This window comes from Telmatherina bonti (genome assembly GCF_933228915.1).
Source record: "Telmatherina bonti genome assembly, chromosome: 5".
NCBI lineage: Eukaryota > Metazoa > Chordata > Actinopteri > Atheriniformes > Telmatherinidae > Telmatherina > Telmatherina bonti.
This window is the reverse complement of record NC_136623.1, coordinates 21073001-21097640: the sequence shown is the minus strand read 5'-3', so window position 1 is coordinate 21097640 and position 24640 is coordinate 21073001. Positions and strand designations below refer to the sequence as shown.

Sequence of the window (24640 nt, the reverse complement as noted above, 5' to 3'; positions counted from 1 at the left end):
TCATTTTAAATGGATTGGGTTCAACATTGTGGATAGGTGCATCATAGCTAAGTCTGAGGGAAAGAGAAAGGGCAAATAATTGTGAAAAGCAAGAATAAAGAAAAACTAAATCATCCCCAGCATGACTGATGTCATTTCATAAGTCAATAAAGATAATTTATGCAGATCAGATACTCACATACTAATATGCTCTCAATTGCTATTTTGCTATTATTGTGTTTAAATTATTATTTTTAACCCATTCATTTTTTTAAACACCAACTATAAAGTGCAAAATACTTTATCTCTTCAAATAAAGGTGCCTTTTTAATGCTCTGATGAAGAAAAAACTGCCAAAAAGGGTTTTTGCAATCTTTTAGTTAATGTGAGAAATAATATGTAGAATATAATTTTTTCAACAAATGGTTGAGATGTTGTCTTAATCTAAATAAAAGACAATCTTAAAACTATTAAGTGAGGATATTTTTCAGCAAGATTTAGTAACTCAAACTACGCTTTACAAAACTAAACATTAATAAAAAACTGAAAGAATATTATTTCTTAATCTTTCCATATCTAATAAATATGATTAGAAATAAATTATCTCTATCTTCAAAGGTTTACATAAACTCAAACTGCCCTTTCATACATATACTGTAAACAGGCTCTCTACTGAGAATACTTTGAGCAGTGCCTGGACCGGGGGCAGCATGTGGTGCAAATGTATGATGCAAAAATGGCAACATTTTGTTTACTGTTCAGCAAAAATCACCGATAAGGCTTCCAAAACTCTGTAATAATCTGTAATGTTAGCTTTAATACTGTATGGATGTTGGCTCACTTGAAATCATTATACATCATTATTATGACAATATTTCCACAAAAGACTGGGAAACAACATGCAGACAATCTGAAACATGCTCAATGTGAATTCTCTTTTTACATGTGGTCTCCATTGATCCAGACTCAATACTGGGAGCTGGCTGGTCAAGTCAGACATGCTCTGACATGTTTTGCTTTCACATACTGTATAACTCCTGTTTAAAGCATCTATAGAGCTGCAAGTCTTTGATGAAAACAGGTAAAAAGACTTTAATCCTCTTGGATTTTATTAGTTTTCACAAGAAAATAAAGAAAGTCAACAAGTATCAACACCTTGATTTTTTTTTTTTTAGTTTTTACACAGAAGATTGGCTGATTGTCCCTGATAGCAGTCATTGAACTAAACCTGTCATGTTGATTTCAGAGCCTTGTTTAACACCTACATGGGAGTAATATTGAGCTAATATTTCACTCAGCAAGAAAGTGAGCAAGTGTTTGCTCTGTGATTTACTAATAATGACCTGCATTTTTTGTTGTTGTTGTTGTTGAAGAATAAAAAATACGGGAAAAATATGATTAGTTTTATTCCCTATAAAAAACACTTTGAACCAGAATGTATGATAATGTCCTAGAAGAAAGCCTTGATGCTACACTTTACAGGGTTTTACTCCAGCATGCTAACGTCCCAATGACAACAGTTCACCGGTCATCCCAGCACCACTTGGATGAATTAACATCCTCACTAAAGGCTGTTGTTGTAGGACAATAAAAATTCCAGGATGCAGCATGCCAAGATGTTGTCATAACAACACCACACAAACTGATGACATATGGTTCAGGTTCAGAGTTGACTGTGGAAGTGGACCTTGACACACTGCTGTCCACAACATCAAACTGTAGAACAGAAATTGATCCTCTGATAATAGCTGAGTTTCCTCAGGGAGACCTGTTTCCTGCCTAATGGCTGTTAGGCAGCAAGAAATGGACCAGGAAAAGATAGCCAGCAGTGCACTTAGATACTTAGACATCACGCATGTCTCTGTAGACAAGAAATATATGTTTACGTCAATAGGGCGAGAAAGAGACTTACACCGGCTGTAGACATATAGATAAGTGGAGATGGAGAAGACGGAGAGAATAAGCAGCTGACCGAGATGGAAAAATATTACTAGTGTCCGATGCAGGCTCTTAATGCAGAGGACAGCGCTGGCACACATATGGTTTGATATGAAAACTTGCAGTGCAAAATACTAAACAAAGACGTAACTTCATCACATCATACTTGCACTCGTGTATTAGTAAATGAGGTCTTAGTGATTGATTGTTCAATACGTTCCTGATAAAAAAATATGGAAATGAAAAAGTAATATTTCACTGAATTTATGGAGGTGATTGTGTTTATGTTTTGCACACAGGGAGGGGAGCACTGCTACTACCAGGGAAAGGTTAGAGACATCCCTCAGTCCTTCGTGGCTCTCTCAACCTGCCATGGATTGCAGTAAGTACAAATATTGTGTATGTGACATTTTGAATGTGTGCATGTGAGTGTTTTTGTCCAAGTCACTGTTGCTGCATCAGTGTGTTCAGGTCCAGGTGCTGCTGCCATTTATTCATTAGGTCAACGTAATTAGTTTTAGCCAGCCCTCCCTGCCTGTCTTCATTTTGTGTTACACAGGCTGTTCCCACAGACGTCCCTTCCTTCATTTATTTAATCTTTTCCCCCCTCCTGTTTGTCTCTTGTCTTCCTCATGCTTGCATTGGTATTTTTTAGCATATATAGCATTTTAGCATCTTCATAATGTTTATTGTTGACAGTGCACACTATTTAATCTAATTATGCCTCTCTGAAAACATTATGATTCACACCTGACTCATTACACTGTAACAAGGCATGCTCCTACTAATTACATCTTGTCTCATCGCATTGTCAGGCCAAATAAACCAAATAATCAGCGCACAAACGCCATTTCAGCTAATTACAGTGGTGAAGTCTTCTTTGTACTTACAAATTAAGCAAGTTCAGACATATATTATGTGATTGTGGCAGTGTGGTGGGGACTTTGTCTGCACAGCAAATTATATAGTAGTGTATGCATTATAATGAAAAAAAAAAAAGAATTGTTTTTTATTTTATTTGTTTAATTGGGTCAATGAAGGTTAATGAAAATCAACACCAAAAAAGTATGATGTAAACATGTCATAATATAGCACTAAATGCTAGTGTCCATCTGTAGGGCAAAAGCAGGTAAGAATGCAGAATAAAAACAACACCATACATAAAGAGATACAATAAGAAACTAATAATTTACTGTGCAGACAAATCCCACAACACACTCCCACAATCACATAATGTTACATAAACACAACTTTAACAGATACTTAGAGACAACACAAGAATTAAAAATGATCACAGCTTTCATGTTCATTTAGTCACCTGATGTTCGTCTACATGGAAACACAAGGTTCTTGTGGAGACTCTGGGATCACTCAGACCTGTGTTTTAATGAAGTCATTTAAAGAAGGAGGGGCAAGCACATGGAGTCCTGGGATACAATACAAGCCAATTTAAGATTTATGAAGTTATGAAAACAAAAAATAGTATGTTTTCTGTAACGTTGCAAGTATAAAATGTGAATGGTTTATTGTGAGCTTTTAGAGCTTGTTTTTGTTCCAAAGTGATTTTATTATGTTCAGATTTTTTTCTCCTGTAAATGAGAGATATACTTAATATACTTAATACTGGTAATGCAGTATTCAGTGCGGGGAAAAAATTGTAGAATTTAGCTACATTTTAGCAGCACAGGCTGTCAAAAATGGTCTTATTTGTTTAATTTGTTTAAAGATAACATAAACTCCAGTAAAACCCAAAAATAATTTAATTTATTCACAATGCCCCAGCTCACCCTCCTCTCAGGAAACCATTTAAAGGTGTCAAAACTTCTGGTTGCTTTGTAAACATACGCTGTTTCTTTATTTTTCTTTTTACATTTACTAAAGGACATGGTTTCAGAAGTCCGCCCTGAAACCGACTCACTGCAGCTGTAAGAAATAAAGATGCTTTTATTCACGAAATCCAGACAAGAACAATCTCATGCATGTGCAGTATGATCTCATATAGAACACACTAAAAAATATTTAAAAACATTAATCTTCTCAAAAGTAAAAAAAAAAAAACAACAATATAAAAAAAAAACGCAATCTGAGCGTATAAACGAGGATATGTGTGTGAGAGAGAAAGAGTCATTGTGAGGGAGTCATAGAGTGCAAAGTGGTGTCATGGGGTTACACATTAGAGGAAAGTGTTTGCCTTATGCTGAGTCAGAGTTTTATCATAATATACATCCTGCTCTTTCGTCCTCTCTTCTTTCACTTTACGTCTAATGCACACACACACACACACACACACACACACACACACACACACACACACACACACACACACACACACACACACAAACTCTACCGTGCAATTTGATAGGCTTTTAGCTGTATGTGGAGGAATAGGACTCACTACCACATCCATCAGATGGGATGTTGCCAGTTCAGCATAGATTCAGGTTCACAGTTAGAAAATCATTCAGAATATACTTTTTTTTTTTTACTGAAATGTAAGAAGAAATTTTTATCTAAATTAAATCTGATTGAAATGCCAGAAAGAAATTAATAAAATGAAACGGGTCCACGTGATGGACTGACTGGTTCTGTGAAAGTAAAACAAATAAATTAATAATTGTTTTAAGGATTTTAAGTTTAAAAAAACTGAAACAAAATAGAAACTTACAGTACATTTGCATGCTTGAAAGGTAAGCAATTACTTGAGACCCCTTTCATATTCTACCTCCTGGAGAATATGAAAGGAACATGTTTCATTTTGCTGCATACATTTTAAATGCGATAGTGATTTAGCTATTTTTAAACAAAACTCATAATTAACCACAACAACCAAAGTTGAGCTAATAAAAAAGCTCATGAATGAAGAGTTTACATCTGAAAAGACTGTAGACTGTAAATATCATAAAATTCAGATTTGTGTACAAATCCATGATGTAACCAAAACAGTTCTTAGTTTTTACATAAAGTCACAATTGCACTAAAAGCTGAATTATGTTCTCTGGGCTTCTAAAATGTAGAAATCTGTGTAAAAATGATAAATTATTATGAATAATATATATAAAACTAAACTACTGCTTGAATTTCAAAATTGATATCTAATCGATTCCTCGTGTTACATCCTGCTTCCAAACCAGTAGAGCAAAACACATTCAGTCCATGTTTTGTCTTTGCTGTAAATGCTGTGTTGGACCAGGAGGAAGCGGTGAAGGTGAGTCTCTGAGCTGAAGGCCAGTAATGTTGATAAAAAGCACAGTGAGAGTTATGGGAGAAAGATGGATTGTATGCTCCTGCAGTATTTACCCTCCTGACTTCACAGTTTAACCTGAACAATCTCCTGAAAGCTTCAGATAAAGCTAATTAATGGATGATGTCTGTACAGGGACACATGCACACAGACATGTTGGCAGGACAGTAGGACCTTCAACCATCAGCTCAAAGACACACTGATCTCTGTGTGTTTGTTGTGTCTATTTTTTAATGGAATTATGTCTAGATTTTTTTAATCTGTTTTTTTGTGTGTTGTTCATTTTGTATTTAATTATTCAAATGAATGTTTGGATGAGTCATCAGAGTTTTTAAGCTAAATTTTGGTTAAAAATAAAAAATTGGTAATGTCCACCAGCGTCATGGAACTCTGCTGCACTTGGCTGAATCTGATCAGACAGTATATTTCTATAAATATGGCTGCTTCTGGCTTTTGCCATGTCATCAGTAAACACAAACATCCCTGTTTTAATGGAGATGTTTTATGCTTTGGATCATGAGTCCTTGGAAACCTAAACTGTCTGAAAATGAGTTGATTTCTGATGAATAAAACAACTTGTGAAATGTGGATTAACATGGGCTCCATCCGTCACCACTTCTTTTTCTTTTTCAGTGGGATGTTTTTCGATGGCAATCACACCTACATGATTGAACCTGAAGGACCAGGCAGCAGCAACGTAAGTAGTCTGTAAATCCCTTTATTCCTTCAAGGAGCTGAACAAGGCTCAGTGCAGTGGGAGTTATCAGTTTGTCATCAGTCTTTTCAAACCCAGCTGATGCTGCGTTGTTCATGGCCAAATGATTTATCACAGGGATGCTGATATGCCTGATGTGCTCCCAAACCCTGTCACATGAGCTCAGATTCCTCTTTTATTAAGTCATTTTATTTCATAAATCAATCTTTAGTCTAGTCTGTGTACTGGTTGGTTACTGTCATTTTTGGTTTTGTCAACACAATCTTTCTGAGCACATCCTAAAATTTGCTGAAGTATCACTCGAGTCACAAGCACCACTTGCTGGTAATCAGTAAGCTATGACGCTGTTGTGCAGCTGGTGATACATGAGTATGTTTTTCCTGGTATTACAGGATGAGGAGAAGCATGCGATAAACCAGAATGAATTACAGATCACAAACCAGTTGTGGCACAGATGTGCAGGATTACAAATCCATCAGACAGCAGAAAAGCAAACAACAAATTAGAGCACAACAAACAGAATAATATTATCAGAATGAAAGGAAACATCTGAGATTGTCTAAAGGAGTTTTTAGCAAGAGAGCGAAACAAACTGATAGGTTGTGTGTGTGTGTGTGTGTTTGTGTGTTTGTGTGTGTGTTTGTGTGCTTATGTGTCTGAATAAAACCTTCAGAAGAAGTGTGAGTCTGCTTTTAATCTGCAAGGGACAAAAGGAGACGTGATAAGAGTGGTCAAAGACTGGTGAGTGTGTTTCTGTATGTGTGTGTGTGTGTGTGAGAGAGAGAGAGAGAGAGAGAGAGAGAGAGAGAGCTCTTCTGTGGATGTGCGAATCTGTACTCTTGAGTGTTGGTAGTTAGCACTCAGTGGTGCATAGTGGGAGGAGGAGTCGAGTTAAAAAGCAAAATACACTCAATCTTTCTGAAAAGAAATGGAATTAGTTTGTCTGTTTATGTTCATCAGTGAAGCCGTGAGACAAGAGAAGCTAATTCATTTCTAACAGCTGTGCCCTCACTGTTGAGTATAAATGAAGAGGAAACGCAAAGTTAGTTGAAGCATTATAGTTCTCAGAATATGAAAATAGAGGATGGAAGATAAAGGGACATGAGCTCACTTGGTTTATTTCACATCTTATACAGCTCCCTCCAGTCTGTTTAGTTCCTCCATTTTTGGCCTTTTCTCTGCTCCCATCATCCCTCTCCAGCTTTTTCTGGAGAAACTAAATTATTCAAAGAACGAGAGGAAGACAGAAATCTTAACTTCGGGTAATACTGCAGGAATCCTCTACGTAGATAAAGTGCCCTGGTTGCCTTTTTTGGTCATTCACACTTAAAGTGTCATGTAATATTCATAAAAGTTGTAAGAGTTTCCTTAATAGTTCAGTCTAAGTGTCTCACACCAAATAATAAGCCCCAAACACAAATGCATGTCAAATATAAAAGATTTACAGCTGCAAATGCAGCTAAAATTACAGCTTTCACTGTTGCAAACAAAACACATATATAAAACAGAGCAGCTTTTGCTATTCTGTTAACTGCAGCTGAATTTAAGGGGTAGACTCAACTAAGTTTCTCTCTTTTAAAGACCCATTACATGACTTTATTACCTTAAAATTCCTTGTTCCGGACTAGTTCCAGACACCGTGACATATATCGTGCATTTCTGGAGCCATTGCTGCCCAGCAGCGTCCCGAGGCTGTGAAACCACACTACACAACTTTATCATCTAAGATGCAACGTGACATTGCAGCAAAGCTTTGCTTCACACTAGAAAACACACTTGTTGTTTTGAACATGCAACGTTGCTTATTTAGCTAAGAAATGCAAGAAGATTAAAAGACAGAAATGGAAGAAAAAAAAAGTCATCGTAAGATACTGGCTGGAGAGAGCTAACCGGTCAGGTAGGCTGCAGGATGGATGCTAAATTAGCTGTCGATAGGGAGCACGTGACTTGGAAAATAGTAGTGTAGTGAGTTCTGTAGTGTGCCTTTAAAGGGTCTGCCTAATTAGAAATTGGTGTATACCTTTGCATGACCATGCAAACAAATTTTGGACACTAGTGCATAGCCTGAAACTTACGCCAGCACACACAGAAAACCAGGGGCAAATGACGACACTGTAACCAAAGGGAAAAATGTAACATCTAACATGTTTTCTCCATGAGACATTCAAAATGTCTGCAACACTGCAACTTTAGTCTCAAATACTTATGTTTGACCAAACTGCAGTCCAATCACAGACACCTGATCCTTATTTTAGGCATATTGTAGTCAAGAGTCATGCGTTTAAGTGGCCCAAGTTTCTAAAGCATTTCACGGTGGATAGGAACACTAAAGTAACGTTATACTGTATGAGGCTGAATGTTCAAAATGAGACTGTATTTCCTGTTATTAATCTGCTTCACAAACCCTGGACCTTACCGTCAGTCAATTCTTCTGTTTGCTTTGATTTATAGAGGCTGAGGATGGTTTTGCTTATATGGGCAATGTTGTGTAAAGGAGGGAGGATTTAGTGCTGCATTGAATTTCGAATGGCAACTTGGAAATTCCAACTTCTGAATATAAGAGAAGAGAAAAAAACACAAACAAAAGCTGAGTTTTTACATGATGTACATTACAGCTTATGCTGTATGATTTAAAGCAGAAACTAGTGAAGAGGTGCAAGTAGACTGGAAAGTTGTACTAGGAGCTGGTGCTGTACTGTGACAGAACTGTGTAAATTTGAATGGTCTATTGAATTACATATTGGCAAGATTTTGTTTTGTTTTCTTTTCTTTTAGCTTGTAGTCTCTTCAGACACCTGAATATATATTTTATATGTTTTAATAACACCTTACATTTTAGTCAGGGCTATTTTTTTCAGTAAACTTTAGTATTTCCACTTAGATAATCATTGCAAATGCCTTATAGTCACGTCTTTCATTGCAATACACAGAGCTCTTCAACGTTTGTGAATAATGGTGGTTTGTGTGTGGACTTGTCTCTATATTAATCTCTTTCTGAAGCTTTCTGAACCTGCCTTGCAATTTGGTTTTTGAAGTGCCAATTTAAAAATAAAAAAAAATCTGAAGAGGAAACAAAGATCTGCATCATGTAAAGCTTACTTCTTTTGTTAGTATGACTGCATTGGGAGTGTTAGTGTTGGCTCGTTAGATTGTTAATGCATCTGCGAGATAATGCAGACAGTTCTGGCAAAGCTCCATCCAGACTGTCTGTCCACTGTCTTTCTTAGTGTATCTCTTAGTTTTGCTCTCATTTTGTGAGATACTTTGCCGCAGGCTGCTTTGTTTTCAAGTAAACCTCACCTGCTCAGATCTCTCCTGTGAAATAAGTGCTCTACTGGACCAGTGTGTGAAATTAACACTTTATTTTTACCTTTTTCTTTGCTCAGTTGTTCCTTTTATTTTAAGCTACATTAAATTTTCTGTTATAAGTATGTTCCAGGAAAAATGTATATATTTACTTTGTTGTGTATTTTAAACTGTGTGTTCTAATAATATAAAATATGTATATTTAAAGAAATCCCTCTTTGGATGGAGGCTGTGACTGGAGTCAGCATGGTTCCTAGCAACCATATGGTGACTCCATCTGCCCTCCTTCCAACAAGACAGAAAAAGTTATGAAGAAAAATAGCAAAAACTCTCATGTACACACTCCTTAATTCACTTCATGCAACTAAACTGTTTGGTCTTGTGTCTGTAGGCTTGTACTGAATAGAAGTTTTGCAATCCAGACTGACAAAATGCAAATCCACAACTAGGAATATAAAGTCTGCAGTGGCTACATAGCAAATAAAGCCGCATGTCTCGAGTGTGTTAGTGTCTGTGGTAGTGTGGTGAAGCGGGCGACTTGTGGGGAGACATGCAATGTTGTCCTGCGTAGGCAGAGAACACCAAATGTTTAGCCCTCCTGGTTTTATTTATTTATTTAATCCTCACACCTTTGCTGGAGCCCTGGGCAGCTGTTGTTGCACCCAAACACACCTTTTCATGGACTTCCAGTGAGGACTGAGACTAATCACACTATTTTTTTTTGTTTTTGCATTGCAGAATTAATAAAAAGGAGGAGAACAAAGTAGCGATTTTATATTAGGTTACTTTCTAACCAGTTCATGGATTGATAAAATAGGTTCCCCAAGTTTAACTATTGATTAATGTTGACTTTTAGGGAAACACAAATACAGTGTAAAATTCATGTTGTAAGGAATCAGGCTGTATGCATTATGCTGTTTATGTCTATATCCATCTTATTACACTGACACACAAACTGGATCTGGTTTTGACCTCTGTGGTTTTCTTTGGCTGTTGTAATTTGGTTTCTGGGTGGATGGTATTCAGTTGATTGGAACTTGCACCACTAGAGGTCCCTACATCTTTTGCACATATTACTGTGTGCGTTCATTCAGCAATATCACAGTCTCGTCTTGGCTGCCGGCCTAAGAAGCTGATCAAAAGAATGGTGTGTTGCTGATGTCTCCAACTTTTCTGAAACAAATATTTGCTTGAAGTTTTGATGAATTTGTGCTACTTACTATAAGTCAAAATAACTCTCAATAGTTTCATAGTCACAGCTTTTTGTTACCGTTTCATTGATAGCATTTACAACTTAAAATGCGTCTCAACTAATGCAAAAGTGTTTTTTGTCACCTTGTTTGCAATCCCAAATATTAATAAGATATTTTGACTTGAGAAATGTTTTTAAAAAATGTAACCAAAATAATCATAATTAGGCTGCAGAAGAATGTCACCTTTGTCGCTGTTTATGAAACAAAGGGATCCCTGCTGTGATTAACATTCATCTTGATATAAATATACTTTTTTTAAAACTAATATTAATCCATGCATAGACTTTTACATATTCCACCAAGCTGGCGGCATTGAGACTATTTTAAATGAATCCATTTTGGGCTTTAGGCTGCAAGCATCTAAGTATTTATATGAAACATTTCCTAAAAGCCCAGTTTGTGACATCCACTATTGTTCTGCTTTATTATTGCTTCAGTCGTTGATCTTACTTGATGATCTGACCTTTAGGAGCAGGATGAGAGGAGTCCTTTGGAATAACATGAGGGGGTAGGGAGCTGATGGATAAAGAGACAGGGGTTTGGATGGGGGTTGTAGCAAGTTTTAGGGTGGGGGTGTTAACATTAGGTGCCAAGTGGAAGGTATTTCACTTGAGCACAAGCTGGGAGTAACACTCTAGCTGATGGGATGAACTTGCCTGGAGCCAAATTCATGTAACTGAACATGGCGCAGTTCATTCACACATATGCAAAGAGAGTGAGAATGAAAAGCGTGTTACCGCGCCCTGCTTTATATTCATTTATATTCAGACCATTCATAGTCTGTGTCTGAGGTACCGTTTCCCATGGCAACCCAGATCCCGCCCCCCACTCATAGCATAACATATGAAAGCCATCTGTGCAGACCGCCTAATCTCCACCACTTACACACTCCCTGCCGTGCCTATATGCTGTGTGTAGATTTTATTTTTAAACAAAGATTTCTGGCTGGAGAGATGATCTGTGGAACAAAGACAGTTCAGTCAACTACAACCTTAAGTTCAGAGCTGCTACTGCAAGAACACTGACAGTCAGTGCTGTGTTTATGTGTTGAAAACAATAAATAAAATGAATATGTTACATATTTATTTCAGTTACCATCATATCATTTACCACAAATCTCAGGAGGGATACATCAAGGGGGTCTGTTTGTGTCTGCTGAAGTTTAGGCTGGTGGCTGTACATTCACAAATTTTGAAAACTTGGATTAAATAAAAAGACAAAGATGCATCGCAAGATTATCCAGAGACTGTGTAGAGATGGATATTTCCCCAAAAACCTGATTGTTCAGGGCAAATGTGTTTTTAACTAACATGTTAACACCAGTGTCAAACCGCATTTTGTCTGTAAGGTTAAAGAATCTTTCCTCACATTATTATTACATTATATTAGATATTAGTTCCAGTTTTTCATCTTCATTGCACAAAGCAGCTATAGTATTAAAACCACCTGCTTAAAGTTGTCATCTCATCTCTGTCCCATCAAGTTATCATCACCAAATACAGGATTTCCTAACCAGTTTGTTCTGGTGTTTGGTCCCAGGGTGGGAGTAGATCTCTTTGGTCATGCAGATGGCAAGATGGAATCTCCGTAATTCAGGTTTCAGCACCTCTAGCTGCTTGACTGGATTTAATATGCTAACTCCTAGAATTATTCCCGAACTCTTTTTGTAGTGTAATGGGGGTGCATTGTTGTGCTGGGGGAGACAGGATATTTCCATTGTGTGTGTTCATGTTGGGACCCAGAGAATCTCATTAAGTCATTGCTTTGTCATGAGATGAACAGTGTTTTTCATTTTATACCAATTTTTCAAGAGGGGTTGATAATGTGGATATTATGACATCTTACAGTGTGCATGGGATAGGCGGTCCATTATTTTTGTCACTGTAATAGTTATTCACTTTGACATTCTTTGACCAGCACATTGTATAAGAAGGCACATGCATTAATTGTGATTTATGTTTTATTAAAAACAAAAATATGACAGGGTAGAAAAACATTTTACCATTTCACTGACTTCAACAATACATATTAATGTAATGGATTTTAGTAGTGACCAATATTCAATAAGCAAACACACAGAAGGCAACAAACTTACATTTGGCTGACAGACTGTGTGGAGTGGAGATAAAACACCCCCATTATAGCCCACTTCTCTGTTTTTGACACTACATTTAATAATTACAATGTGTCCCCACACTGTAATCAAAACTGCATCTCTACCTCAGTTTATTCCTGTCTAACAGGTTTTTTATCCACCTGCTGGGACATATTAGGTCAAATGTGAAAAAAACAACTCAGTGTTAATAAAATCAGTTAATAAAATCAGATTACCTGGCATAGTGTTCACATCATTAGTGCATAAAAAACATAACAGCTGCTCTTCACAGGCCACTGTGACATTAATGAATTACGTTAGACAAACATAAAAAGTACAAAAGGGTCAATCGCCCAGTAGATGTCCATGAAGGACCACAGAATCTAAAGTGGATGCTAGTCAAACTTTGTTTTCAGTAGTGCCAACAGCTCGTCTCCATAGCAATCATGGGATTAATAAAGTAAGGTGTCAAACAGTGAATATAACAGAAAAATATAGATTTTTAAAGTCAAGCGTAAGGATTCAAAATACCTTAAGGAAAATGAATATTAACAAGTTAGTAATTGCTTATAGCTGTTAGATTGGTCATCGTTTCCTTTCAGCAAGTGGCAAACTCTTAGTTAGTGGTCCTCACCTGCTGGCAAAATAGTGGTGCACAGTAGCTGGTTCAGTTTTTTGTTTTTTTCTTTTGTCAAATATAGCTTTCTTTCCTTTACACAATGCCAGTCTGAACACACTGCATTGGTAATCTTCATTTTAAATATAATTTCATCCTTCATATTGTTCTCCAGTGATGTTTGGACTGGTTCTCATCTTCTCTTTTCAGCACTTTTCACAAAACTGTCTGACAGAACTTTTTCAACCCTGGAGAGAGAAAAGGTTATTTGTTACCTTTGATCTGTCGTGCTCAATTAGTGCTCCATGGTTTACCTTTTGGAGTATCACGGCCTTTAATCTGTTTAGGTTACCAGTCTCTCTTTACTCATTGTGGTTGGGTTACTACAGGAATGTCAATCTCTATGGCTGACATCCGTGAGCGGGTGGAGTAACGGTGGCCTGCATAGCTAGATGCATATCCCTGAGAAGGGGCATAACTCTGTGAGGGTGCATAACTTTGTGAGGGTGCATAACTTTGTGAGGGTGCATAACTGTAGGCCCGGTTGCCGCCAACCTCTGATCCATACCCATCTGGAGGAGAAACCTGAGACACATAAACCTGAGGTGCAACAGGCGCCACCAAACTTTGTGCATAGCCCTGTGAGGCCACATAAGGCTGAGCATCCATCACCGTAGGAGGATATGTCTGAGGTGGGAATGGCTGCGGACCATAAACTGGGGAGGGAGGGTATCCGTTGGCAGTGAGAGGCTGGGTGGACAGGGAGTTAGACATAGAGGATAGTGGCAACCAGAAAGGTGAAGGCAACCGCTTACACATACAGTACCACATGAACATGAGCAGAGCAGCCAGCATCAGTCCTCCTGAGCATCCTATTGATACATACACAGCAAAACCATCAGAGAAAATATTGTCGTATCTGGCGTTCATCTCCTTGGTACGGAAAAGGAACCACACTGAAGGCGCAATGGCAATGGCGCCGCCTAGGAAGAGGAACATCCCAGCAATCAAGTGACAGCCCGGACTGTTCACTAGGCATCTGACTGTTTTAATGTCCGGTTCGGGCTTATCTGAGCAGCAGCAGGTTTTACACATCCCAGCCATGCACAGTAACAGGGCTAAAGAGCTGAGCAAGAGGCCTGCAGGAAGGCAGAACTGCAGGAGCCGTAGATCCAGCTGGTCCACTTTAGAGTACCACTGGAAATGAAAGAAATTTGTTTCTAATCAGACACACAAATACAACAAAAACATGGAGCAGTAAAGCAGATGTTTCAGAGTAATACCTCAGAATCATAATAGTAGCATCCAGAATATCCATCCTGTTTCACACATTTAGCCCATAAGCCATCATACACACTGATATTCTTGGCATTGCGATTGAAGGTGACGAGCCTTGTTACACGCCACTGCGGGATTAGTGCTGCCACGGCGATCCCGCCGACAGACACAAAGGCAATAAAGAAGGCGAAAGCGTTGGTGGCGTGGATGTCCCGGCACGACATGGCTGGTTGGTGAGGACCGGGACTGAGGCAGCGAAGAGAGTTCCTGTTCCTGGATGAATATGGAAGACAGACAGAAAGCACAGGCTGCTTAGTGCAATGCAAAGCAATGCAACACAACTTCTGAGAAAGATTGTGGTTATAGAAGTTTATCTGACTGGCCCCATTACTACTGAAGTGAGCTGAGTGTGCCACTGGCGACCTAGCTATGGGCAACCCCCCTACATTTCTATTCAGCACAGTGTAGTTGACCCAATATCTGCTGTCCCTGAGAGACAAGGCTCTCATTTCATTTGCAAACAAAGTGGGACTGACTTGGTGGCTGAGGCTGCACAGCATAAGTGTCTATACAGCAGTGCATTACAAAATCTCTCCAGCTGAACAATAAGTAATTGAATTAGAGGCTCAGACTTTATGTGACAGTGACTGACCATCACAATACAGCCTACTATTATAAGAAAACCGCTGTTATAGTTAAAACTATTTTAAACTAATTAATAGTATTTGTTTGACTGCATACCAGTCAGTTTGTTTAGAGTTTATTATATACACAATCCACTAAAAGTTAGGGATATTTCATTTTCAGTTGGAATATACAGAAAATGCTAAATGTTCATGTTACACTGACATTACATCATGAATGTAGTACATTTAGGCAGAATCATGTAAAGGCAATTCCTTCATTTCAGAAATTTATTGATATAAAAACTGACCGCAGTAGTGGCTATACTACAACATAAAAATATCAATGACTTAACAACTTAGCCTGTGTTATGTGTAGTCTTGATCTGATCAGGTCTCAATGTAAACAGGATGATGACGAGCAAAAAATTTAGATACAAACTGCGATTAAATCAGAACATTTAGTGGTCGATTCATGTTTCAAACACTTCTTTGGGTTTATTGTGGTTAGTCACCTTACTACAGAACTTGTTGTGCAATTGGTACTTAAACTTTAGAAGCTGTACACTTGCATTCATAGTTTTGGAGAAAGTAAAATTAAGTTCCTCTGTAAAGGTTACAGTATGATTTAGGTTCATCATGGCATTTTTAACAAGCTGAATATCCATTTTTGTGAATAGGGGATGTTTATGTCACAGAAAGGCTAAATCCTAAGACAAATAAATGCAAAAAGGTGCAAAAAAAGGCACAGGTAAAGTTAAGTTTTAAGCTTTTCATAACATATCCTGGTTTTGAAACTAAAAGTGCATTTTTTCATGTCGGCTGTGGAAGCTGTTAACAATGTCTAATAATAGCTTTTTGACAAATTAACAATAATCCCATTCTAATATATCTTGCCCAAATTAAGATTGTTTGGACATTTTTTACTGCATCAAGACTCACAGTAATGTATAGTAAAGTAATTTAGGATAATTACCGTCCTTTAAAAGAAGAAAAAAAAAGCATTAAAATCATCCATTATCATTTTGCCTTAATATTTTTTTAGTTCGTAGACAGGCCATTTTAATTGCATTATGTGTATAGCAATTACTTGTCAGCAAAATGGTTTGATCTGTGGCAGCTTTTTATAAGAGTACATAATTTGTTTTACTCTGACCCTGAAATTGTTTTAATTCATTACAAGAATGTGGAAAACAATTACATTTAGCTTTGTTAAGCCATTTTTGTAAAAAGCGTCTCACATCCAAGTGCAGACACTTAGTCTTTATTGTAACCAGAAGTGACAACAGTAAGATAACCACACAAACAGGACAAACGCTATTCAAGTCAGTTTTGTGGTGTTTTTAACCACAACTGTGTAATAACAGATGCGCGAAAAGCTATGACTTACACGGGCGTGTCACGTAGCCGCGTCTGCTATTTCGATGGTTTAATTAGCTTCCAGCAGCTTAAAAACTTTGTAGGTGTTTTTCTCCCCTTCTGAATGGATCATTTTGGAGACAAACTCCACATTTCCGCGTGTTATTGTTTGTGTAAATTAGAATGAATAGTTTAAAAGAGGCCAAAACAACAAAGTTCCTTTTAATTTTCCCCTAATTAGTCAGTTAGCCGAAGGCTAAAATATTAGCATTAGTGAAGCCTACCTGTTTAATGTTCCTGATAGTTTAAAGTGAAGACTAAACTACATAACTTTGAACAGTACTGTGTCAGATACCTTTTATTTGCAGATATCCATCAGCAGTCACAGCGATGGCGGTGGCATTTTAGATTAGAGCTCCCGTACATGCTTGAATAAAAACTAAAGGAACCACTTACAGTAGGTCGGAGCGTAAACAGGATGAGACTTCTCCAGTCTCTGCCCTCAGCGCTGTCTTGCAGGTTGTTAACTCTTTCATTTCTGACTTTAGAAAGCGTGACTTTAATACAAAACATGTTTGTGAAGATCGCGAAATCAATTAAATAGTCTGAAAAAACAAATATACTCTAGATGTTTAAACCAGAAATCTAAAACACTTAAGAAAAGAAAAGAGGAAAAAAAGTAAAGAAAAAAGTAAAGGCTATACCAAGAGATAATCACAGATATCAAATGGTATAAAGTGAGAAAATAAATAGTGTCAAAATATTTAAAAAGAAAAATGGAATTGCTATTACTTTGATGTTGTTCTTTCATAAACTCACTAATCAAATTCTTCTTATATTTCAGGGTGACATTCACACACATATGATATACAAATCTGCTGGACCACAAGGACTAAGCAATCTTCTCAGAGGTGAGATCCCAGCTGCATACTTGAAGAATTTAATATGTAATTTACATTTGTAGAAGCACACGAAGTGTTTTGTTTTGTTTCAGTAGTTCCTGATAAAAACAGAATGTGTTTCTGAAAATTGCATTTCATGTGGTTTTTTTTTTTTTAAAAATAGGTGATTTACCAGAGCCGCCTTTCCCGAGCCCTCCATTTCCAGGATCAAAAGTTGTTCACTGGAGAAAAAAGAGACAGGTGTGCATTTCTTGCTGGCATCACACATTCTTCTATTATATTGACTTTTTGTCAGAAAATCATCCTCATAAAAATCACGTTGATGATGTATGTTAAAACCTGATCACACACTTTTCCTTACATACCAGTATATGTTTCAGGTAATTTACAAAGGCAATGAGTGGTTTTTTTTGCTCTCCTCCCACACAACAGCTTTCCAACTTCTATTTCCCCATTTCTCATTAAATATTCATCCTATGAGTAGAAGCTCTCACAAGCCTTGCGTTTTCAGAGGTAGTCGGCTCTTTTTAGTTCTCCAAACCGTTTTCATATTTTTTTTAAAACTGGGCAAACAAACAAATCTGGTTAAGCTTTGCAAAGTTTTTATTGTTGAGTTTTTTGGGGGGTTTTGGTCTTTGTTCAGTTCATCCAGGAAACATGATATGGTCTTTTTTTTTGTTTGTTTATTTTTCTGTTTTGAGGTTCTCCTTGATATTAAGTCTTAACTGGAGAAAACAATAAAAAGAGCATCCATACCACGCAGACTAAAAATGTTAAAACTGTTGTCTTTTCTCAGGCTCCACATATGTCACGAAGTGTAGAAGATGAGACCAAATACATTGAGTTAATGGTGATCAATGATCATTTAATGGTAAGTTTGAACTACTCTATAAAATGTTATGTTGTTGTTGTATTCTGTTAAACTAAGAAAAAATAACTAGTCCTTCAATATGTATGACCCTAAAACCAAAAATGCATGTGTCTGATCATACAGTTAAAGTTTGAACAAATCAGAAATTAAGATAAATTATATAAACAGATTATCATACTTTGATCATTTTCCACCTTTGGAATAAATTGTCATTGTTGATGTGTTATTATCTTGGAGGATATGTCCTGCATTCCACTCAGACAAGGTATCAATACAACTTGGGGACACCAGCAGAGAAGAGAGAGAAAGAATCCATGGCTGCAGACGTGTTGTTGTATGACACAACTTGTGTCCATTAATTCTAACTGGTTGAGATCAGAAACAAAGCAAAACTTGTGAATAATGCAGCAAGTGATAATCCTCAGTTCAAGGCTTTGTACAAAAATCAGTTCAGCAAGCAACTACTGATCAGGTTGTCCTCTATTTTTTAGATTTTCAGTTTAAGTTAAAATGAGTGTCAAGAAGGCAGCAAATATTTTACAAATCCAAAGAGATATTTTTGTAATGAAAGCAACATATCCAGTACCAGTCAAAGGTTTGGGCACACTTTCCCATTCGATCAAATGGGACAGTGTGTCCAAACTTTTGACTGGTTCTGTATGTATAAAATGCACATCAAACAACCTTCAACCAAAAGTATCTGATTAAGATTTACTGGAATATAATTAGGCAGTAAAGGCAACATTTAGGACCCATGTAACCCTTCTCCAACATATCAAACTCAAATGTCTGAATTTTCTCATCTGCATACCATTCAGTTCTGCAGAGGCCTGATAATGAGACATTCATTTGATTCAGGTGTGTTGCATCTACATGTTGCAGGATAGTAGATCTTGAGGACCAAACTTAGGCACCCCTGACTTACTATTAACTAATGTGCAAATGTTGGCTAGTTGTAATGAATTGAATCTGTATTATAATGCCTTCTCTCATGTGTTTGCCCTCTGCTGCTCTCTCTCTTCCAGTATAAGAAGCATCGTCTTTCCATTGGGCACACAAATAACAATGCTAAGACAGTGGTCAATATGGCTGACATGGTAAGAATTGTATTGATCCTCTTCTTGGAAAGCTTGCCACAAACACTCACGTGTATTGGAAGAGAGCACACATTTCTCCGACTTCTCGTTTAACCAATCTTCGTCTTTTAAATGCTGCAGCGCAGCTTTTAACCAGCCAGCTACAATATAAATGTTTAGATTTCAGTGGATTGAAGCAGCAGCGGCCATCCAGCGGATACAGATATTTTAAAGTTTGATTGTTGGTGGCCATGTGTGCATGCTGTGTAACTGAAATCTGACCGGCTGCAGGGTCATGTCTGTAAGGTGATAGATTGATAAAGGTCATGCTTTTGTCGTGTCCTTGAAGATGATCATATGAAGCTGGCTCTGTTTGGGAAAGACACATTGATTTCCATTGCTAGCTACACTTTATGTCTAGAAGCTACAGCATATATAACTATAAAGAAAAATATCTAGGTAACATATTGTGTATCCTCTGCTGTCAACAAGCATTCATTTTGGACCTGAATACCCCTTTTTTTAAATATCAGATATTTAAGGGAGATGTAACATATTTATGTTAATAATCAGCACAGTTTTGAAATAGATGGCAGCAGCAACGTGTCTTTGTTTTTCATGATCCCTCTTGTCAGCTGGTGTTGGAAGGCTTTAATATTTCCACTCTGATGGATTTTCAGACACTGTGAAGGAGCATGAATCATACTCATGTGAAACTTCTGGCACTTTGCTTGAAGGGACTTTTTCTATTTCCTCACTGTTTGCTTTCATAAAATAGAAATCTGTTGAGGCCTCAGGACACAAACATTATTATCTGCCTTTGCCTGCTTCGTCCTTCAGACAGTTACCTTTGTTGACTGTCTGGTCTCTTGTGATGTGCTGCTGCCTGGTGGCAGGATCACACCGACTGTTTGATTTCTGTCATAATGAGCAGCTGGAGATGCTAATGAGAATGAAACACGCTTGTCCGCTGTGATAATGATCAGACCACATCATTCTGTATTTTCTTTTGTGCTTTCAATTGCACAGGAACTTTGAAGCTGAAGCTTTACAACTTACAGAAGTTAACTTTGAATTTATGTTTATTGCCCAGATTTTCAGGGAACAACTTAATACGCGGATTGTGCTTGTTGCCATGGAAACCTGGTCAGCTGACAACAAGTTTAACATCGATAATGACCCTATGGTGACCCTCAAGGAGTTCATGAAGTACAGAAAAGACTTCATCAAGGAGAAATGTGACTCAGTTCACTTATTCTCGTAAGTCTTGTTTTAACTCGGTGAAAATGATGTTTTATCAGCACAATGTCTTTTTATTGAACATAACATAACTTTTCTGTTTTTTCCCCCCAGAGGCAATCAGTTTTATAGCAACTGGGGTGGAGCCTCTTATATGGGAGGAGTTTGCTCTCTCACAAAAGGAGGGGGAGTTAATGAGGTGAGAGTTGAATCACAAAGAAGCGACTCAGAAAGCTACAACCCCCCCCATCATCATGTGGTGTTGTTTTCAGTGAGGAGATCAAATTGGAAAGACTGATATTTATTGATGCACCTACCTGATCATATGATTGTGGTGATGAAATAATATAGCAGAGTACTCGCTTGAATATATGTAGGAAAGAGGACAACAAGTCTACAGGCTGGTTGTGTTGAGTTTAGATATCGGATGGAGACTATATAAGATGGCTCGAACAATTCAGTGGAGAAGGGGAGCATGAGTGTTGCATGAAACATCCTCTGAAAGGCAGAGTGACATAGAAACTGACTTATAATGAATAAGGATAAGGATTGTTATGCTCCTAGAGTGTGGAAAATAACTGAACCAAAGCAGAGGAATTTGACAGTGTGTGAAGGGGAAAGTAACAGGATGGAGCAGAAGGAATAATGCACCCCAAAAAGAAAGTAGATTTAAGAGAGCATATTTTTCTTATTCTACAGGGTTAAAAACATCATTAGATATAGAAAAATGGCAATGGTTGTTGAACCCACGTCTTTTGGTCATTTCAAACCCATCCTGCTCACCATCAGAATATTGTTTTCTCTAAATGTCTGCGTCGTTCATGTATGTATGGTATTTGTTTTAGTTAAAGTTTTTCAGCTTTTAGTCCAATTAAACAAAATATTTTTGGGCTTTGAAGATCAATGTCTTCATAACTTTTTCCCCAATTCCACTTTTGATTTTTTTTTCAAAGTGATCTGATATATGTCCTTATTTTTTTTGGTTTTTTGTTTTAATCCTCTCAGTACGGTAAAACAAATGAAATGGCCATCACCCTCGCTCAATCTCTGGGACAGAACATCGGCATTTTCTCTGACAAGAAGAGGATCCTCAATGGTGCGCTGCTAAACACGATTAACCTCTTATATTCATCCTAAACTTACCTTAAAGCCTCATCTTAAATACAATTTGTCTTTTTCCAGGTGAATGCAAGTGTGACGACCAATGGGCAGGCTGCATCATGGATGATATTGGGTAAGTTAGATTAAATGTTCATCTCTTCCCCTCATCTCCCAACCAGTCAGCTCTTTCACAGATGCTGGTGACTCCGTTTAGCTGCATCCGCATAGCTTTGTAACTAATTCTGATAACTATCTTCTTGGATTCAGTGCTACTCACACATTAATAGCTTGTTCTCTCTTGTCTTCTAAATTCATGCATATATTTATTTTTATACCTGAACAAATAGCGGACATCTGCTGGAGTGTTATTGTAGATTTATAACTTACCACTAGGTGTCAGTCTTGGTATATTTGACATTTGCATACTTTATATAACTTTAGTTGTTTTTTTTTTTTTAAGCAGTAATGTAAATAATATCTTGCTTAGTAGGATAATCCGCCTGTTTATGTGTCAGTAATCATGATATTGTCTTAAAATGTGTCTCTATGCTGTACAAGCTTGCTTGGCACTGTTAACATATGGATGTGTGTGTGTGTGTGTGTGTGTGTGTGTGTGTGTGTGTGTGTGTGTGTGTGTGTGTGTGTGTGTGTGTGTGTGTGTAAGCGTGTATTTGTCAGTACGAGTCTTGATTGCTGTGTGTTTTGTGAGTGTATACCCCTCTTCTTAAATACTTCTTGCATTCCCCCCTCTATCCCGAATGGGACAGCAGGTGAGCAGAAGCTTGCTACAGCATTGCTTGTGCTGGTATTAAAGCAACTGGCTGCCTCAGAGGGGGGTTGTCGATCATCACAACCTTTTCCATGTCATCCAGCAGCACCACAACCACTGTGGCCCCATCTTCTCTTTTTATTAAGATGATCTGAACAAATACAGTTTGAAGTCCTGTTTTGTAATCCACCGGCTGTATTTTTCATGATCTCGTTGTTGTACAGTTCCACATTTTCTTAATGTCTTTGCCAACGTTCTGGCTGACCAACAAAGACAACTTTATTTAGTTTTTCTGATTCTTGAAATGTTCCCTCTTTTCTATCCTTTAAAAGTTTGAACATTTCATCACTTCTTTGTGTCCATATCTACCGATTGATACAGTCTGCAATGTCATTCTCATCTTATCCCTAACTTCATCTCAGGCTTACAACAGTATTCTCCCAAACATGCCACATCGAGATCCCGCTCTACTCGGAAACCATAGGAAAGCTGTTCTTAGATAACAAGGCCACATTACAGAGGACAGGTCCTCCTTTCAACCTGTCATCTGTGAATGGACCAAACCACAATTTTTATTCCTCCAAATCAAATAAATGGTATTTCAGACATTTGTATTCAATGATCTCATTTTACCCTGATGGATGTTTGTTTTGTCTCTCAGCACATGCATGCCTGATTTACTTAACCTGAACATGAACAATTTCTGCATTGTTTCCACAGGGTGTTGCTGGTATGTGTGTTTCTGTACCTAAGTGGTTGTCTAAGTGGATTTGTCGTTATGCATATATTCAGCATGTGTACTCCTACGGAGTGCACATGTGGCAGCTTTTTATTGTTAACCTACTTTTTTTTTTCCAGATCTGTAAATCCTAACTACACCTGAGTTAGGATTTTAAATGACTTACATGTTCATGTTTTTTGTATTCCTTGGTATTTTCATTTCTAATATCTTGTCATGAGAGAACACATTCCCCTGAACAAACCAGGTCAAAATGTGTATTTTGAAGTATATACCATTCAAAAACTTTGATCAAATATCCTAAATTACACTTGGTCATGGATACATCAAAAGTTTACTATGTTGCAGGGATGTCTGACTGTGGTTCACCATGATCCTTATTGTTAAAGAGAAGACAACTGGACTTACTTTATGGTAGACTGGAGAGCCACTAAGGTTTCCTCTAAGGTTTCATCCAGATGTGAAATTGGTTGCGCATGAAGGATGAAATGTTTTCAAGAAGTCCAAATATCTTCTCTTTAAATATCAACATTACCGTGACCTGATCCACAGAGGCATACCGAACAGCATATAGTTCAGTCTCATGTTAGATGTAGCTGTGACTCCTATTATCCACTAGAGGGATGACGAGCACACCATGAAGAAAGTGAACATTTTTCTGGAAATGCTTCTGCTCTTTTCTGAACTTTTATTATATTTGCTAAAAGTCATTCTTATGAAATGATATAATACACATTTTGATCCCAACATTGTGTATATTTTGATGCAGACAACATATATTAAAGCTATATTAAAAATGTCTTTTCTGGTAGAGACAGTTGTACCTCTTTCCATGCGTGAATCCTTCCAGCATGTTTCATATTTGTTTTTCTCCTAATTGTACTCAGAAGGAGATTACAACTACAAAATGTTGATTAAAAAGGAGCTCTGGCACAAATTTAAAAATCCAAAAATGAGATTCCCAGACGCTGGACAACTTTGAACTTAACTAGTTTAGGAAATGTGTCTGCAATATTGTCGTATACTTCATCCCTCATCACGGCGTTACCTCTGGCTGATCATGTAAACCCCCGTCAGTGTAACTTCTTTCAGACGTGTAATTTCTGAATGAGCCTGTCGCGGCCCTCGACTCTCTCTTACTGAGTCTTTGTCATTGCGTTGTCACCTCTGTCAGTCCTGATGAGCAACAGCATTTGACTCAGACTTCTGCACAATGACTGTATTTAACCAAGATCTGGCCACAGAAGATATTGATAGATTTTTTTAAAAAAAAGCATTTTCAGTTTTTCATTTGACTCCACCTGGATGTCATGTGATGGACTTTAAATTTTTTTCTGATTGAAGAGCAGTAATGATAATGGGTTTGAGTATAAGCCTACGCTGCCAGCTATGTGTGATTTCTTTTGAATAATTTGGGTCTTTTAGGGGCACATTGTAAACCGATAATGCAATAACTGGTAAAAAAATTAATCGCTTGTTCGATAAGGTGACAACAAAATGCATCTTAGAATTCATCATATGTGTTTCCACATGATTCTTT

The 24640-nt window shown here is 37.5% G+C and overlaps 2 protein-coding genes across 2 annotated transcripts in view; one reads left to right on the top strand and one right to left on the bottom strand.

Annotated features, from left to right (window-relative positions):
* adam22 (ADAM metallopeptidase domain 22) overlaps window positions 1-24640 on the top strand; it is a gene marked incomplete at its 5' end in the record, with an annotated part of 63896 nt that overhangs the window by 22909 nt on the left and 16347 nt on the right. Inside the window, 10 exons of the mRNA XM_079240448.1 lie at window positions 2217-2299; window positions 5792-5855; window positions 17248-17314; window positions 17469-17545; window positions 18102-18176; window positions 19202-19273; window positions 20346-20512; window positions 20606-20690; window positions 21497-21587; window positions 21674-21725. Of these exons, the coding sequence (XP_079096574.1) occupies window positions 2217-2299; window positions 5792-5855; window positions 17248-17314; window positions 17469-17545; window positions 18102-18176; window positions 19202-19273; window positions 20346-20512; window positions 20606-20690; window positions 21497-21587; window positions 21674-21725 (833 nt within the window). The remainder of the gene's footprint in view (window positions 1-2216; window positions 2300-5791; window positions 5856-17247; window positions 17315-17468; window positions 17546-18101; window positions 18177-19201; window positions 19274-20345; window positions 20513-20605; window positions 20691-21496; window positions 21588-21673; window positions 21726-24640) is intronic.
* Window positions 12419-16864, bottom strand: cldn12 (claudin 12). The gene is made up of 3 exons (XM_079240454.1): window positions 16759-16864; window positions 14427-14694; window positions 12419-14340 (listed from the first exon to the last, which is right to left on the bottom strand). The coding sequence occupies exons 2-3, from the start codon at window positions 14643-14645 to the stop codon at window positions 13510-13512; spliced, it is 1050 nt and encodes a 349-aa protein (XP_079096580.1). The 5' UTR covers window positions 14646-14694; window positions 16759-16864; the 3' UTR covers window positions 12419-13509.

Coding starts and splice junctions, on each gene's coding strand:
- cldn12 (XM_079240454.1), bottom strand. CDS start 14,645: ATGTCGTGCCGGGACATCCACGCCACCAACGCTTTCGCCTTCTTTATT. Junction 14,341..14,426: donor GCTACTATTATGATTCTGAG/GTATTACTCTGA, acceptor TTTCATTTCCAG/TGGTACTCTAAAGTGGACCA.